Genomic DNA, 18,515 nt, shown 5'->3' with positions numbered 1-18,515 from the left:
AATTTGCAAAGCAGGTAAATTGGGGTGGATATTACAATCAGGACCAGAGTGGGGGCAAAGGGTTAAGGCTCCCTTTCGCACACCTCGGTCCCAGTCTGGCTTTGGGGGAGGGAGGGCAGCATGTCAGCTATTTAGATTTTAAATAAATGAATTCACAGTGCAACATCAAAATCACATCTAGTTTGGCCCTTGGTAACCCACAAAACCTCATGATAGATACAATTACTATTTCAGCTAAATCTCTATGTACTTTTCGTATTTTTGTTAACGATCCAGACTTTCTTCAGAAGCATGCATCATCTTTGAACAGAATAGTCTGTTTTTACATTTTATGCAGATGTGTTCTTAATTGTTTGATATCATGTCAATTGTGGTTTTATCATTGTTTTATTGTTCTATAAGTCATAAGGGAGTTGTATGAATTCCAACTCCCATTATTTCCAGTAAGCACAGGTGATGGAAACTGTGGTCGAAAACATCTTGAGAGTACAAGGCTGGATGGAAAAAGCTGGAAAAAATAAAAAAATGAAATTGTGCACAGGGATAGATCATATCTAGTTCTTGGCTAGTGGCTGAAAGCTCAGGTGTTATTTGATTATACGAGGACAGTGTTGGCCTACAGTGATAAACCAAGTGTTCCAGCCATTCCTTAGTTTTGCACATTCTGCTGCACATCAGTTGTATAAATCAATACTTCGGGCTTTGCAATATGGTACCTTTTTATAGACCTTAAATCACTTTTAGTTAAGATAGAATAGCCCAAATTTAGCCTGAAGATGTGGGAACAAACATTTCATGCTACTATGAACTGCCATGATTACATATTATGTCATCCATGAGATCATCAAACAGAAACTGGCAACTATTTCTTTGTCAAACCTTTCTGCTTATACCAGCTATAGCAATTCTAGAAAAGAACAAGTTAATGCCACTGAATATAGTGAGATAATTGTGTGGGTGAACGGAGAAAAGAAGTAATGTTTCTCCAAACTTTCAGACACATTTGCATAAGCAGAATCTAGTCAACAGTTTGTCTTGAGGTATGAACAGCTGTTCAAACATCCGTTGCTAATATTCTTACCTGGAACTCTTTTGGCCCAGTTGATCATATGCACCAGTTCTCTGTCAGCCAGGTTGGTCAACAGTGTCATCATAGAAGCTTCATTGAAAGGCCTGCCAGGGTCATATTCTGAATAGACAACAGGTGGTTCAGCCTCTAGTAAGGCACTGACCATCTGATCTGCAGTCAGGGACAGGGCTGGACTGTTCTTTTTGTTATGCTTGATCATCAAAGGACTTGGCCAGAGATTTGGGCTCCTTCTCTCGGCAACAATCCCCGAATTCTTGTTGTCTTGTTCCTCTTTTTGGCGTTTGTGCTTCATTATACGGCCTCCTCTGCGGTCCTTCCGAATTCCTAGAGGGAATATAAAAATTCAGTTAATATAATTCCCTCTTTTTTGAACACAGCACTATTCAATAGCCAGGCTGGGAATTATGCAAATGCCAATGAATCCAATTTTCTGCCCTAGGGTAAGCCATGCTATGCACTAAGCTACACTGTGAATGAATGGGAAATAATTTTTAATAGTAGTAGTATTGTTTATACATCATCATCATTATTTTCTTTATTTTATTGTCTTTTATTTTTTCCTTCTCCCTTATTTTTCTTTCTTTCTTATTTATTTATTTATTTTTACTTGAAAATCTAACAAATGAAGAGAAATGCAACAACAACAACAAAAACTCCACCAAAATTTCACCAAAAGATTCCTTTGCCTTTCATCATTCTTGAATGTAATTTGTTTTCACATTAATTGATGGAGAATAGCCAAGGAAAACTGCAGAAGAAATGTTTGGCATACTACTAGCAATGTACCAATGCGATGAAAAAGAAAAGGATAAAAAGAGCCACTGCTTGATGGAAGTTTCAAACAAACGGTCTGCCACCTGGGAAACTGTAATTACCGCATAAAAGGCAAGGTGTGGGTGGACGTCTCTGTTTAAGCATTGACTTCACTCTGTACAAAACACTCTAATAATTTAATCAATCCCAAGCCAATAAATATTGACTTAAAGGTTTCAGTTTAAATCTGACAATGAGGCTTGAAGTTTGTGGTGCTGCTTCCACCTATATCTCTTCTGAAAAAAATGTATTCTAAGGTTGGAAAGAACTGTTCTACATGTGAATATCTCTATGTATTGAGTGACATGTAATTGAATGAATTTAAAAAAGTTGGATTATTTAATTGCAATTTATGCACGTTGTCAACTTTCCAACTTTTCAAATAATTGTTTCCAGGTAAAGAGGTTCTGCAAATCCACACTTGCCACCTGATCCTTTATTTTAAAGACAACATGCCTGAAGAAGCCTATCATCAGAAACAGCAAAACTTGTGGCAAAACTTTACCATCCGACAAATCTAACTAGCAAACTAATAGGGACAACACAATCAGAAGCTTCTTGAATTCTGCCACATGGCTCGCAATTAATATGATACTGGTTTGGTCTATGAAAACAGAATAGGCAAGCATATGAATGAAGGGCAAGAATTTTCACATAGTTATTTGCCTTGTAAATTGTCTGTATCCTGCATTATGTCAGTTACTAATTGCATGTGTCTTTACTCTGAAGAATCATGTGATTGTTTAAAAACGATGTGCATGTCTGACTTCTTGTTTATGTGTTTAAACATTTGTGGGCTATCTTAGAACTCCAAGCAGCTAAAATACAACTTTTATAGATTTGTCATGGCTATTGGCCTAGTTTACAAGAAACACTAAGCTATTTCTTGTATGAATGAGCTCCATGAGCCAGAGCAAAATGTCAGGTTTGAAGGTTCCCTAGCTCCCCGTCCCCTCTTCTTGCACGGTCAGGATAACTTCTGTTGTGTTTTACTTTCACTTTCAAAGGATCTCATCTTAACATTATGTATGAACCCGAGATCCTGGTTTACAACAAACACTGGTTAGTTTTCTAAACAAACCAACTTCAAACCATGGATGATGAAGGTGTCTTTTAAAACTAATCATTGCTTGATGAAAAGCTGGCCAAGTAGCAGACTGGGGGTGAAAGAAGGGAACGTGTGAGCCTGACACTTTGCTCAGGCTCGTGGAATCACATCAATAGAGCATTAAACCATGATTTAACATTTAAATGGACAAAGCTGTTCTGCACACAAAAGGATGGACATATGGGCAATCTTCTCTTTTGAACTGAGTTAGAAAGCCTGCATATGCAGAACCTGATGCTATTATGAGGTTCTGAACTCTGGGGCCAATTCTCTCCAATGCCAATTTATTCATCTAATCAGTGGTGCAGCTAGAGTCAATGGAGCCACAGGCAGAAAGAGGCAGATGGTGGTGGCAGTGACAACAAGCCTAGTGTCAGCACCTGGGTGGGATGGGAATGGCAAGGCCCATCAAGGCTGGCTCTTGACTGCCACAGCATCCTTGAAACTTGGTGTGAAACTCCATGTACATGTATCAGCCTGTATTTTGGGAACCAGCATCTAATTACTCATCTCTGACAAGAAAACCAACTATTCCTTACAGTATAAATGTCTTTGGCTCATTTATCTCCCAGTATATTCTTCCAAACATCAAGTTGCAAATACTTATCCACTTGACAGAAATTTCCTCAAGACAGCTATGGGCACTAGAACTGAGAATTTAAAAAAGATTAATTTTATGCATTCCGTCTTTCTTACATCAGCAGCTAGAAATGTTCTGACCTACAGAGACAAAGGTATTTTTAAATCTGTAGATGCATCACTGCTCATAAGAGATTTATAGGTTTTTTTTCTTACTAGCTCTTATCCCATAGAAGGAGAAGAAACAAAGAGAGATCATTATTAATTCTCTTGAACAAAAAGGGAGTAAGTGCACTTTTCTCTTTGGGGGGAAAGAACCTTGAATGCCTCCATTTTTTTCTGCTTATCAAATTTTATCATGAGTACCCGGTACAAAAAAAAGGAATATAACATGAGCAGCAGACAAGATACAAATTCCTAAAAGGGGGGGGGGGGGGGATCTACTAGGCTACCATTTGAATGATTCACTTTTGGAGCTAAGTGTTAACCAAAGCCTAAAAGCTATGTTAGAACTTAGCTGACTATGAAGCTAGAAGGTTCATATATGACTCCTATACAAAAACACAGCGCTGGAATTCAAAATACAATAAAAAACAAAAGAAAAACCAGAAAATGAACTGAATCGATTCAGAATTATTCAAAACTCACAAACAATACATTATTTGTTTCCTGTAAGTAGATACAAATTTTAACTACTACAATAAAAATGTTACCAAAGCTCATCACAAAAAATAAAAAGTCCAAAATAAAAATAAATAAATGTTATAGATGGTAATTTTGCTACTCTTAAAATATTTAAATCTTCATCTTCTGTGATTAAAGCTATTGGATGAATGGCACAGAAGCAACTATTTGCCCAGTGTAAAACAAATGCTTTGCTTTAAAAGCTTGGCTAGAGTTGGGGAAGAAGTCACACTCCAGATGTTGTGGGACTACAATTCCCATCACCCCTGATTATTCATCTACAAAAACAATAGCAGCATGCCATTTGTGCTACCCCCTTCCTCCAATCATATCCTTTGCTCATTGGGTTTGTTCCATTTTACTTTCCATTCAAGCCAACAGCGTTCTGTGTTCTGCAACAAGGCAACTGTAGAACTGATATAACAACCTGAGCTTTGTTACAGCAGAAGCCATACCTAGCCAAAACCATTCACATTTAAAGTTAAATCACTTGCTCTCAAGCAAAACCAAACCAAACCAAAAAAAATACTAAGTACCCACTAAAATGCACTCAATTGAAGATGGGCCATAAAAGAGAAAATTGCCTCACTGAAAAGAAAAAATAAATACGGAAATGGAGACAGGGACAATAACAAAAAAAAGTGAGTTCTTTTTGAACAGATAGAAAAGATGCCTCCAGGGATCATATTCTACATGTAGGTAGTACTACTCGTGCAACCAGGACCAGCATTTCTGAGCACAGGTCCAAAATACGCAATGCTTGTCTAGACGCCCCGTTAGTCCAGCATTTCCAGCAAGAGGCTCACACTGAAAATGACCTGAGTTTTTTCATTCTGTGGACTTTTAAAAAGCTACCCTTTAGATCTGTTGATGTACGAAGAGCCTTGTTACAAAAAAAGTACAAATTAATATTTCAATTAGGAATCTTGTTTCCAAAAGGTTTGAATACCGAATTTGACCTTGGATGTTATATATAAATTAATTTTTGTGCCTTTGTTTGTTTAGCAGTAACAGAGAAGCGTTACTGTACCTTTAACAATGTACAAATGTGATGATTGATTCCATGCATCTGTAATGTATTTAAATGTTTGTTACCATATTCACTGTGACTGTGAGCATTTCGTATGATCTTCTGTCTTGAGAGAACCATGTTGAGTGATTAAGTAAGACACAACATAAGATGGTATTGCATATATTTTATGGTCTTTCATTTATTGTAACAGGAATGCCATTTTGTATTATTTAGCACTATTGACTAATGAAGCTTGCTGCGAAACCTGGATAATATGCAGAGAACAGGTCTCTATTTGGTTCCATTTGACTATTTGTACCATTTTCACCATGGGAGTAGTGAGGAGTTGTTTTCCTGCAACCGCACATACATATATCGCTTAGCGCTTCCAGCAAATGACTATTTGAAGAATGCTTTCTCGCTACCGCTCCTACATATGTGGCTTTGTGCATCCAGTGAACGGCTATTTGAAGAACAATTTGTTTGCTCCAGCTGTGTAATGTAATACTTACTGCATACACAACCAGTACAGTAAAGAGAGAGACATTAGTTCATTCTATGTTTATGAGTATCTCCAGACTTGGTTATGCAGACTGCACTTTAGTTTGCTTATTGTTTAGTAGGTGTGATGGGACGATGAGCTGCTTGTGCGTAAAATCCAAGTCCCTCAGAGTTTGGTCAAGTTTGCAAACCTCTGTCTGTAACGGAGCCCCTTAAACATGGCTCTGTCAGTCGCTTGCAGATTCCGACAGTGGTTGCTTTCGGAATCGCTTCCAACATAAAAGCTCCTTAACGGAAACACGTCTTCTGGACTCTCTGCGTGACAGTTTCCGGCGAGGAGTGGGTGTCCCTACAGGAGGTCCTGAAACCTCCCCACTGTTTTCGCTGGAAGTGTCTCGGAGCCATCCCTCCTGCTCACTTTCCCTCAGCTCAGCTCTTCTCCCCCTACTGGTTCCCTCTTCAGCTGCTGAATCTCTCCCAACCTGTGTGAGCCCTTCCACCTCCCTTCCTTCCGATGGCAGTTCCCTGACAGTAGGTTTATGAGGTTATATACCTATTCTAGTAAAATTGACCAGTTTTTGGTGTTGTTGGTTTGTAGTATAATAATTGTCATTACACCTGATACTTTTTGTGTATACATCATATTCCTAGCACCATTAGCCCATGAAAAATCATATTTAGTGGATGCAAGAGCAGCCTAATTTTGAATATGTAGAAATGAATGATAACAAGGAAGGGAATCTGCCCTTTTATGCTGTGTAAGGCAACCTGCGTACTGACCATGCTACATAAATAAATAATAAAAGTTTCTGAAGACTATACATCTGTATTTATCAGAAACTTTCCAAGTATATTTATTATATAAATGATGGTGCCAAAAAAGAAAAGGGCCATTTGAAGAAAATAACATCTGTATAAAGCCATGAGAAGACAAGGGTGAACGGAGATGTGACCAGCTGCCACTTTTTCTCCTATACTAAGAGCAGAGATAGGTGTGGGGAAGACATCTTCTATTACAGGTTTCCATCTAACATTTAGGAGACAGCTGCAGGACTCAAAGAAAAGATCCTTTCAGACAGCTATCTTGTTCAAGTGAAATTTTTCACTCGATAGATTTTTCAAGTGACAGGCATTTACCACATGCTGAAAAATCCAAAATTATTTAATTCCTGCTTCAGAACTTCATTCAATCAATATAATTGTCCAGCTATGTATTTCTATTTTAGTTGAATGTTTGCACTGTTATTATTACTATTATTTATTGAATTTACACCCTGCCTTTCCTCCTGATGGAGCCCAGGGTGGGAAACACATACACAATTTAAAAACAAATACAAGCAAAATATGGCTAAAACATAAGACTTTTTGGTGAAGGACAGGTAGTCACTCAATAAATGAATTATTGAATGAATGAATGAATGAATGAATGACATTATTTTAGTGGGTCACTTTATCTTATAGACTTGTGAGGGCTTTGATAAATGACAGAGGCCTAATATAGGCAGCAAGTGAAAATAAATTCATGTGGAAATCTATCATAGAGTTGCTCAGTCATCTGTATTACTTACAGTGCTGTGGTGCTATATCTTCTTCCCTGCCACACAATGTGTAGCAAAGGCATGCAGCCAGTCCCAGGTTCTGTCCTTGGCATCTCCTGGCAGGGCTGTAATACACTCTTGTATGAAACCCCGGAAGAGCTCCTGCCAGTCAGTGTAGAGGCAATAAATAATCTTCCTTATTTCTATGCTCACTTTTTTTATCATAAAGTCATAGAATTATAGAGTTGGAAAGGACCCTGAGGGGAAATCTAGTCCAACTCCCTGCAATGCAGGAATCTCAACTGAGTGCCTGAGCCTGGCAGCAACACAAAAACAATTCCCTCAGATTCATTTGAAGTTGTTGGCATTGGCAAGGTTAAAAGGAACACGAGGAGTGGGAGAATCATGCTCAGTTCTATTATCAAGGTACCCCTCAGATCAGGAAAGCCCTCTGGGTGGTATTATGCAGGGGTGCCTGGAAGCAGTGGACAAGAACTCTGAAAAACTCATTGCGTGGCAAGGCCTCGAACCCTCCCCCTATGTTGGAATAAGGACACTTGACACCAAAATTTTGGTTAATGGGCTGAGCTGAAAAGGTCACAACTTTATTGGTTACAGAATGTGAGTGGTATTGGCTTAGGCACTAGAACCGAACCAACTACCGTATTTTTCGCTCTATAACATGCACCTGACCATAACACGCACGTAGTTTTTAGAGGAGGAAAATCCGTAGGCATGCCACCCGTAGGCATTCCCTCCATAACACGCACAGACATTTCCCCTTACTTTCTAGGAGGAAAAAAGTGAGTGTTATGGTGCAAAAAATACGGTATATCTGACTCCTGCCCGCCTGCAGGAAGTCTCAGAAGGGTTAACCACCAGTAGGGGGAGCCCTGTGATGCAAATCAACTAGGAACTCCCCCAGGGTCACTGACAGGAGTCGTGCCATGGCCCTAGCCCCCACCTGGGCTTTGGATGGGGCCACGCCCCCCAGATTCCTTGAAATAGGAATACCCTTGAAATAGGAGGAGTAGGTGATGGTCACTACCTCCCTTCACCTCCAACCGAATACTCCAATGCCTAACCGCCAAACCTTACAAAGTTGTAACAATTTGCTACAAGGTAGGCAAGAAAACCAAATGGCTGGTACCAATTTGTCAAGTGGAAACAATTCCTACCAGGCCCCTTCAACAGGCGACCAACCGAGGTCCATAGCAAGGTCAAAGGTTTAAGAGCCTAATCTTAGGGAGGGAGGGAGAACTGCGCGAGCAGGAACCAGAAAAAAGGAGCAAGTTCCCGCATGCGGGCAGTTTAAATGCTGTGTGCCACGCCCCCTGGCCAACCGGACTGGTCAGCCTAGGGTGCAGGGGGGGGACTCCCTAAGACGCGGGGGCTAGCTACACCCCCGTGCATGGGGCAGGATCATGTCCAGCCCGCAACTCCATTTCCCCGGGGAAGGGAAATGGCTTTTTAGTTCTGAAAGCAGCTTACAATGTGACAGCATTGAGTTCTGCTTCCAATAGGCACCCTTTTATTCTCTTGGAGAATAGGATATAGTCCCAGACCCTCCTGCATCATAGCATCTGCCCTTGACTAATGGAAGCCCCCCCCCCCCCCAGCTGAAGAGGGGCCAAGCAAAGAATGGGTTTTACTGAGACCTACTAAAAGTAATGGACCTAACATAGACATGTTGATTGATTTCGATGGATCTACTAACAATAAAACTTAAGAGGAACCCAGTGTTTGTGGACAGTGTTCTTATACAGTTTAGTCACTAGGTGGCACAAAACTTACTTGGCTCTAAGTGGAATCTGGAATTTCCATTGGCTGTACTGTTCTTGCAGATGTTCTGAGGTATAGTCCCTCCCATATTTAATATATCTACATAAAGATCTGGTCTCGACAAATCTTATATTGTAGAATAAGGCAACATAATGCATTACCGACACCTCAAATTACACGTTTCAATTATTGCCTGCATAGAGTAATCTAATATTTGTTTCAAAATAAATACTTGGGGGGGGGGGGAGCAAGCCAGGTTGGCTGGCACAAAAACGACCATGTACCTGTAGCCCTACTCCCCAAACATCTAGTAACAAACCTAATGGGGAAATCCAAAGTGAGATTCACAATCTGTTACGCATGCACTTGTCTGGATTCTAGGTGGTGCAGAACACAAGTACTTTCTTGCAAAAATGTAAGATATTTTCTTCCTATCCTCTATATATGTCAAGTGGACAAATATATAAGTCATGGGGGAGGGGAATATAAAAATTACCAACTGCAGCCTTCTAAAAGAATCTTTCAGCCATCAATTTGATCTCAAATTGTCTGGTCTGGCACAAGCCAGTCAATGTGACGCAGGCTTATAAATCAACTTTTCATTGTGCTGTTTAGAGCATAAAGCACACAAGGAAACCATTTTTAAGAAGCCTCAATCTTAAATTTCCCTCCCTCCAGCTGTGTTTGTGCATTGATCCAAATATTGCTACTCGATGTGTGTTTGTGCCTGAAGCGGAATATTTTGGCTGAAGCACCATGGGATATATCTTTCCCCCCCTCAAAAACTATTTCCCAAAACTACCATGCGCTCTATACTACCTAAAATATCAGGTAGCCCAGTATGTATTTTCATTTTTGTTCATGTTTGACATGGATGGGACTGAAGACAATATAGGTTACAGAAGGCAACATGCACAGAGTACTGTTTCCTGTGTACGCTAAATGGGATGACTACCTGTCACTCACACTTTACAAATTGATAAATTTTGCTATTCTGTGTTCTGAAGGGCACTGGACATATGCTACCTTTGTTCTGCACATGTAATCCTCTGTAGAAGCCAGCTGCAGGATTAAAACAAGAGCCAATCTACAAGTGTCTATGCTAGGTCAGTCCAAGTAGTAGTGGTAGTAGTAGTAGCAGTAGTGATAATAATGATGATGATGATGATGATAATAATAATAGTAGTAGTAGTAATAATAATACTTTTATTAATACTCTACCCATCTGGCTGGGATTCCCAGTGGGAGGTGGAAGGAATTTTTTTTTCAGTAGCCGCCCACAGTGCACTTTATGTGAAAGTTATTGTGAGGGATTTGGCCCAAGAGATAATAAATGTCAGCGTTCAATCTTTTATATTACAGTTATGGGGCAGGAAAGTGTTGGCACTGTCAAGCTCCAATGCCAGTTTTATACCCATGCAATGTAGTGTGCTACAGCAGTACATTTTGAGAAAACTATTGCTGAAGTTATTAATGCAGTATTTCAGCTGCAACTACTACTTCTTCCTTTGCAGTGCAATTCTATCATGTCTACTCTGGCACAAGTCACATTGGGTTCAATGGTACTTACACAATTGTCAGTGTGTGTTTAGGATTCCAGCCTTTGTGAAACTGTGTCCTAAAACTCACACCTACCAGTACAACCCTATGTATATGTCTACTCAGTACAGGTACCAATCCTATAACCAGGTTCCAATATAATATAACCCCTAGGATACAGCCCCATTTATCTCAATGGATATACAGGATCACACTGTCAATAAAATATAAATTTGGAAAAACTGAGTCCAATTAATAACTTTAACAAAGTCATCCTTAATTAATTTAGATGAGCTTATTTTACTAGTTTTATTTAATTTGCGATGAGGTTTTCATGAATTTTATGCTTGCCTTCTAGCATCTCTTTTTCCCCCCCTTTCTTTCTTTTTGGAGTTAATTTCTGCTGCTACTTTAAACTGCTGGGATTTTAAAATAATTAGAACAATTATTTAATTATTTAATTTATGACTAATATGCATATTTTCTTTCTGTTGTAGTTCAAATATACTTTTAAAATACAGTGGTACCTCGGGTTAAGTACTTAATTTGTTCCAGAGGTCCGTTCTTAACCTGAAACTGTTCTTAATCTGAAGCACCACTTTAGCTAATGGGGCCTCCTGCTGCTGCCGCGCCGCCGGAGCTTGATTTCTGTTCTTATCCTGAAGCAAAGTTCTTAACCTGAAGCACTACTTCTGGGTTAGTGGAGTGTGTAACCTGAAGCTTATAGAATACATAAAAATCTTTGCTATGGGTTTATACAGTGGTACCTCGGGTTACATATGCTTCAGGTTACATACACTTCAGGTTACAGACTCCGCTAACCCAGAAATAGTACCTCGGGTTAAGAACTTTGCTTCAGGATAAGAACAGAAATCGGGCGGCAGCAGCGGGAGGCCCCATTAGCTAAAGTGGTGTTTCAGGTTAAGAACGGACCTCTGGAACAAATTAAGTACGTAACCAGAGGTACCACTGTATATTTTTGGGCAAAATTATAGCAACATGTTAGGGACGCAGGTGGCGCTGTGGGTAAAACCTCAGTGCCTAGGACTTGCCGATCGTATGGTCGGCGGTTCGAATCCCCGCGGCGGGGTGAGCTCCCGTCTTCTGGTCCCAGCTCCTGCCCACCTAGCAGTTCGAAAGCACCCCTAAGTGCAAGTAGATAAATAGGTACCGCTTTATAGCGGGAAGGTAAACGGCGTTTCCGTGTGCTGCGCTGGTGCTGGCTCGACAGAGCAGCTTTGTCACGCTGGCCACGTGACTCGGAAGTGTCTGTGGACAGCGCTGGCTCCCAGCCTCTTAAGTGAGATGAGCACACAACCCTAGAGTCGGACACGACTGGCCCATACGGGCAAGGGTACCTTTACCTTTACCTTATAGCAACATGTTAGAATCATATAATCGCAGTACTGGAAGGTCAATTAGTCCAACCCCCTGCAATGCAGGAATCTTTTTGCCCAAGATGGTGCTCAAACCCACAACCTTGAGATGAAGAGACAGTTTTTTCTTCATTTATCTCCTGGTTTAGAAGCTGATTTATCTCATTCTAAAGCCTGTCTTTCCTAATCTAAATTGTCGTTATTATTGTCATTATTAATAATTTTGGAAGGTCTGGGCCAATATTGCACATTTGATTAACTCATAGGCCCTTTTGAGCATAATCCTCTGTGCAAGTGGCATACGAAGAAGCAGGTGACAATGTAAGAGGCAATGCATATGGAGGGCCCTCAGTCTAAAAGGATAGTCTACATGTTTACACAACACTAATACATTTATTTAATTTATTTATTTTCAAGAGAACATTTTATTTTATTCTTATTGTCGCATCACATAGCTTGGTGTGGCGTTTTAAGCTATTTACCTGCCGAGGTCTGCACCACTTTCTAAATTGGTGAGATAAAAGATAATTGTTTAATCAGCATACAAACATTTCTCCTGAACCTAGCAGCCTCCTGAAGGAGCAAAGAGATTAAGCAGAATGAGTGGCAACAGTTATGAGATCCGCCGTCTCCCGGGAGCCTGCGTTGTAAGGCTAATTCACCTATCTAGACTCAACCTGAGTGAATAAACACAACCCTTCTATGTTGCTAGCCACTCTTACAAACCACCCAGCATCTATCTAGAGCTCTCCTACATTATGTGCTCTGAAATGTATGCCTGAAGGCAGATTCCAGTTACTGCTGCAGAGCTGCATTATTGCTTAGCACCTCCATTTTACTGTGCCCTCACTACTAATAGCAGACCATCCAGGACAACAACAACAAAAATCTGTCAAAATTTGTTACGGTTTGCTTCTAAAGCTGTGGAGCTGATTGTCATGAACTGGTAGAACGATGGGGAAGAGGATCCTGGCGAAGGGTAGCTGGGATTGGGACACACTGAGGCGAGCAGGGGATGGGGAAGGAAGTACTCACAGGGTGATGGAGGATGGCGAGGGGTCAAAGGTCAATGCACAGGAACCAGAGCAGCAGGACCCACCACCGGTGCCAGAGAGGCCCCTGTCTCCATGAACATGGTGGGCCCTGAGGTGCAGGGAGCAGCAAGAGTGGCACTCTAGGAGGCTGAGGCAGGCAAGGGCCCACAGCCCAGCTCCTGAGCCCAGGTGGGGCTTGCTAGCTCTGGGAGGAAGGATGTGATTCCTCAGCTGGAGTAGGCTTGGAACAGGTGAGGGTCACATGCCTCATCAAGCCCAGATGCTGTGATCAGCGTGCAAAATATAAAAGGGAAGCAGAGCTGAGGTGCTGTGTCTGCTCAACGGCCCATGTTGATGGCTCTTGGCTTGGATGCCCCTGGACCTCTACAGGACAGTGCTTGACTCTGGATTGTTATCTGACTGCAGGACTTGGCTACTTGGATTGACCCTGGACTTTGTTTCCTGACCTTTGCTTGTGTGGCTTGACCCTCAGACTTTGGACTTGACATACTGACTGGCTGCCAGGTAGGTTCAGAACACTCATAGAGTGCACTTCCAACCACTTTAAACAAGCATCTGTGAGGATCCCCCCCAAAAAACCAAAAACCTCCCTTAACCAGGGCTCAGCATAGTTGAGATGCAAATGAAACCAAGACTGCCCTGACCATTCCCACTGGTGCAAGGGGGCCTTGTCTAGAGACTGTTGAGGTCGGTGACAAGGCTTAACCATTCTTCCCAAGTGTGGCCACCAGGTCCAGACATAGCTATGAGCTGAAGCTTTCATCCAGAAAAATCCAGGGTGTGCCTTATGTACCATATTTTTTGCTCTATAAGACTCACTTTTTCCCTCCTAAAAAGTAAGGGGAAATGTGTGTGCATCTTATGGAGCGAATGCAGGCTGCGCAGCTATCCCAGAAGCCAGAACAGCAAGAGGGATCGTTGCTTTCACTGCGCAGCGATCCCTCTTGTTGTTCTGGCTTCTGAGATTCATAATTTTTTTTTCTTGTTCTCCTCCTCCAAAAACTAGGTGCGTCTTGTGGCCTTGTGCGTCTTATAGAGCAAAAAATACGGTAATTCCCTTGGCACATTCTCCTGCCCTTGTGGGGGAAACCACCACTCCCATGCCCTACAAGATGCAGCCACCATCTAGGATCATGTCTACACCCTTTGTCCAGAACGGCCAACATTCTGCTTGAGGATACTGTCTTGGCCCTCCATAATAGTATAGCATACTGTTAATTCCACATTCTGATCAAGAATGTCTTTGCAGAGGTCTCATTCAACTCTTTGGAAGGGGCTGATTCTAGAAGCAGTAATCTTCTGAGTACATTGGTGTTGCCATGTTGACTGCCTGCCTTGTAGAGGATCTTGAATTCATAAGCTGCTAGGGTCAATGCCCAACACTGTCATCAAACTTCTCTGCAAACAGCCCCACCAATGGTTTGTGGCCTGCTTTGATGGCGAAAGGCTTCCCATGCAGGCTGTGGTAAAACTTCTTTAAGCCAAATACAATTGCTAGACTTTCCTTTTCCAATGTGCCCTGGAGGCATAATCAATTGGCCATTCTTCTGCTGCTGGATCTATTTTATGGGACAGAATTGTCCCTGATCTACAAGATAAAGCATCACAGGACAAAACTAACTGGGGTCAAAATGGAGTGACATGTCTGCAGTGTTCAGCCTTCTCCTGGAAACCCTCCCTTTGTCTGTCTGCTCAGTAGCACAAGGTTTTGTTTAAGTATTTTGTGGGGTTGGTGCCTTTTCAATAGTTAAAGTCCTTATTTTCACTCTTGTCTTGCCCAATACATGCAAGCCTTCTTTTCATTGTTCGTAACTCTCTTCATTGACAGAAGCCCCTCTATCTATTTCCATGCCTATTGGATGATTACTGAACTGTATATTTTTTTCTATTACACAGTAAACATGGATCTCCTCAGCTGCCTCCTGTCCTATTTCCTCCTGTAAATAAGAATCTTTTTTTTTTTTTTTGCCTGATTTGGTTGTGCAACTGAATATTGGGTGGCTTTTTAAAAATTAAGATGCAACTCATGTAAATTTATCCCTGCTGCTTCCATGGTAGTTGCCGCATTTACAGGTTGATCCCAGTTCAGCTCCCAATCAGCTAGTAATTGCTCTTGAATTACAACATCACCAACTCCACACACAAATCTGTCTCTCAACATATCCTCCAGAACATTTCCAAAAGAAGGGTTCTGTAAACTTTTTGAGATTAGCTCTATATTGATAGATTCAGCTCTCTCTCTCCCTATTACATAATTTGAAATGTTCCTGTTATACTTGGCCTTGGAATGCAGCAGTCAATCAAGATTTTTTGTAACCCTGCGAAACTTTTATGCTCTGGTATTTGTGGTTGCAACAAACTTCTTAAAAAGTAGCAGCTTTTTTGCCCCCCCCCCCAGCAATGCCCTTGGGATGACAATGATAAAACTGATGAAAATGTAAATAGGGGAGGTGCATAACTAGGCATTGTGAGTGCAGGGACAAAGGATAACAATTCAGAGACCAAAGTATCACAGGTGAAAACTCTTGCTAGTCATGTTTCTATTCCTCAGAAAGAAAAGGCAGAAAAACAGCAAGAAATTAATTCATAATTTGTGGTCCTTATTCAGAAGTGAAGGCACAAAACAAAACTGATGCTGAGTAGCAGAATTCTTGGACAAGAATCAGCTGCTTATCAAGACTAGAGAAAACTAATCTTTTAAGGATCACTTTACAAGGCTCTGCTAAAGGCTGTGAAACAACACACACACGCTATATGACTCATCACATACTTTAACAAATCAAAATAGCACTTTCTCTTTACTTCCTTGTACTAGAGATTAAATGTCACTATTTGTTCCTGCCAATGTTAACTGGAATTGCCCATGTGGCATAATCTTATTACAAGCAATACTGTACAGTGGTACCTTGGTTTACAATCATAATCTGTTCCGGAGGTCCGTTTGTAAACCAAAACAGGTTGTAACCCAAGGCACATTTTCGCCAATGGGGCCTCCAAAAAATCTTTGTTCATAATCCCAAAAAAATGGTTTATAAAAAAAAAAAAGGTTGCAAACCAGGACACGCACTTCCAGGTTTGTAATCCAAAATGTATGCAAACCAAGGTACCACTGTATTTGAAATTTACATGTTGCCAAAAATTATGAGATCCCAACAGGATATGAAAAAGGATTTTCTGTTTGTGATGATTTGTTCAATGATGGAACATAAATGGATATGTTCTATTTGTGTGGAAACATAAATATAAGAATACATTGTTTGCCAGAAACTGTGTGCTGCTCCTCCCTCCAACCCATCACAATCAAGCATATCTTTTTTGCCTGCACAGATCTGTTTTTTCCTGGCTAACCGGGAGGAACATCCCTTGATCTATCTTTTTTTTTTCTTGGAACAATGCAAGAAGAGCAGAAGTGACTATTCCAATCTACCACTAGGTTCCTCATCGGCTTCCCTTAGAGCACCTTATTGCTGCTTATTTGAATTGGTATCTGAAGAAGTGTGCTTGCACACGAAAGCTCATACCAAGAACTAACTTAGTTGGTCTTTAAGGTGCTACTGGAAGGAATTTTTTTATTTGAATTTTGTTATTTATATTTTTATTTGTAAACCACCTTCCATAGAAAGGTGGGATATATGTGTTGGGGGGGGGGAATGAAATTAACTCCTGTTGAACAACCACTTTGAAGATGGGTTGGCTATTTGACTGCACAATGTCACCCAATGGACATCAGCAGGTGAGCAACTTCAGTGTCGCCTTCATGCACAAGTATGTGCTTCATGTACAAGACATAAGGGTGCTCAATTTATTTTGGAAGTTAAGGTGTAAAAAGACTGTGACGAAAGAGACTTCCGGGGTGGCGCCACCGGCAATGGCGGACTCCCTCTGAACTGGAGGGACTAGCTCCGCGGGAAACGGGTCTTCTCCGCTATGGCGAAGCGGGGACCCTTTTAAAAAATCACAGGCGGATGAAGCCTGTGACCATGGGACTCGGCGGGCACCATTAGCGCCCCCCCAACCCGCTAAGGAACCCACTAACGGGCTCCGAAGTGAAGAGGGGGAAGTGGCGCAGTGCTGTGAGTCAACTGCTATTTCCGTGGAGCGAAGCCGCATAGCCGTTGCCGGAGAGCGCTGCCTTTTTCCTGGGACAATTTGGACTTTAAAATAAGCACCCGTGAGTACTTAGACTTTGAACAATTGGACATCAAATAAGGACTAACGAGCAGAAAAGAATTGGATTTTAAAAACATACTCTAATTTGGTACGGAACGGGAAAGTCTAAACAGGAAGTCAGCCTTCCGTTCCTTTGTAAACAGAATAAAGCAAAGACAATTTAAACTAGAGCTCAGAAAATCGTCTTTAAAGGATTGGATTTCACCATTTAAAATTGTGGAACCCCCCTTTGACAGCAGGAGGGGGGGGGATCTTTTTGGACTGTTTAAAGTGACTTTAAAGTAAAGTGACTTTCCTCCGTCCTGATCCTGGAGCGGGGTGTCAGGACTGACGTTTGAAGTTCATTGACCAAAGACAAGTGTTTTTGACAGATAGTTAAAAGAAGAGAAACATAGTGATTCCACTGTTCACCTTCGCATTTTAAAGGAATATATATTGACAAAGTATCTCAAAAAGGGAAACTTTGTTGCAAGAACAAATAGAAGTTTTCCCACTAGAGGGAGTCTGTGAAACTGTAACCAACTCCAGGGAGCCGGCAGCTGTTACAGATTACAACCGTGGGAACGGGCATCTGACCTTGCAGGACAATGTATTCAGAAGCTTTGTTGTGTGCTCTCTATAAAACAAATGCCCTACTGGAACAATTACACAAGAAGGTGAATTGGATGGCGACTTCGACTAGAAATTTTGAACAGGCAGTGGGAAATTTTGAACAGACAGTGGGAAAATATGTGGAGCCCACTCAGGAATTAAATCAGGAGTGTGTCTTGATAGAACAGGCCCAACAGGAATATGAGTTTTCGGATTTGACAAATGAACTTGGAAAAAGCCAGATTTGGAAAGGAAAAGTTTGGTTTGGCTTGGAAATGGGGGGCTGGATTGACCCCCCTATGCTGGGACGTTTGGACTTTTCAAATATGGCAATGGGCCGTGAGATGTTTGGGTTTGTGGGGGCTCTTAATTTTGGAGGGTCTTTGAAACATGCTTTTAATTACTATATGGAATTCAGTGTTGAATATGGAAAAGGGGCTGATCTGTCGAGAAGGGTTAAGAACATTGTCAAGCTGGAGTTACCACGAGCAGGAGACAAGGGAAAATACAGTTACAAATATGAAAAAGAGTTGCGGAAGGGACATGGAAGAGACTTGAGGGCCTCGGATATAAGGTTGCCAGGTTAATGGGCTAGATCGACGGGATAATAAGGACTGACAAAACCCGGAACCAGGAGGAAGGGATGTTGGATGAAGATTGGATTTGTTTGTATCTCT

At 41.3% G+C, this 18,515-nt stretch overlaps 1 protein-coding gene and 1 long non-coding RNA gene across 15 annotated transcripts in view; one reads left to right on the top strand and one right to left on the bottom strand.

The window, feature by feature from the left end:
• The window catches only part of ESR1 (estrogen receptor 1), a 204,434-nt gene that overhangs the window by 42,988 nt on the left and 142,931 nt on the right, over positions 1 to 18,515 (bottom strand). For all 9 annotated transcript variants that reach the window (XM_080998372.1, XM_080998375.1, XM_080998374.1 and 6 more), the window contains one exon: positions 1,082 to 1,414. In XM_080998372.1, the coding sequence (XP_080854498.1) occupies positions 1,082 to 1,414 (333 nt within the window). The remainder of the gene's footprint in view (positions 1 to 1,081; positions 1,415 to 18,515) is intronic.
• Positions 1 to 18,515, top strand: part of LOC308473130 — a 104,542-nt gene that overhangs the window by 65,451 nt on the left and 20,576 nt on the right. The gene's annotated exons all lie outside the window — the stretch shown is intronic.

Source organism: Podarcis pityusensis, assembly GCF_964106645.2.
Source record: "Podarcis pityusensis genome assembly, chromosome: 3".
Lineage (NCBI taxonomy): Eukaryota > Metazoa > Chordata > Lepidosauria > Squamata > Lacertidae > Podarcis > Podarcis pityusensis.
Note: the sequence above shows the minus strand (reverse complement) of the source record. Positions and strands in the feature narration are given on the sequence as shown.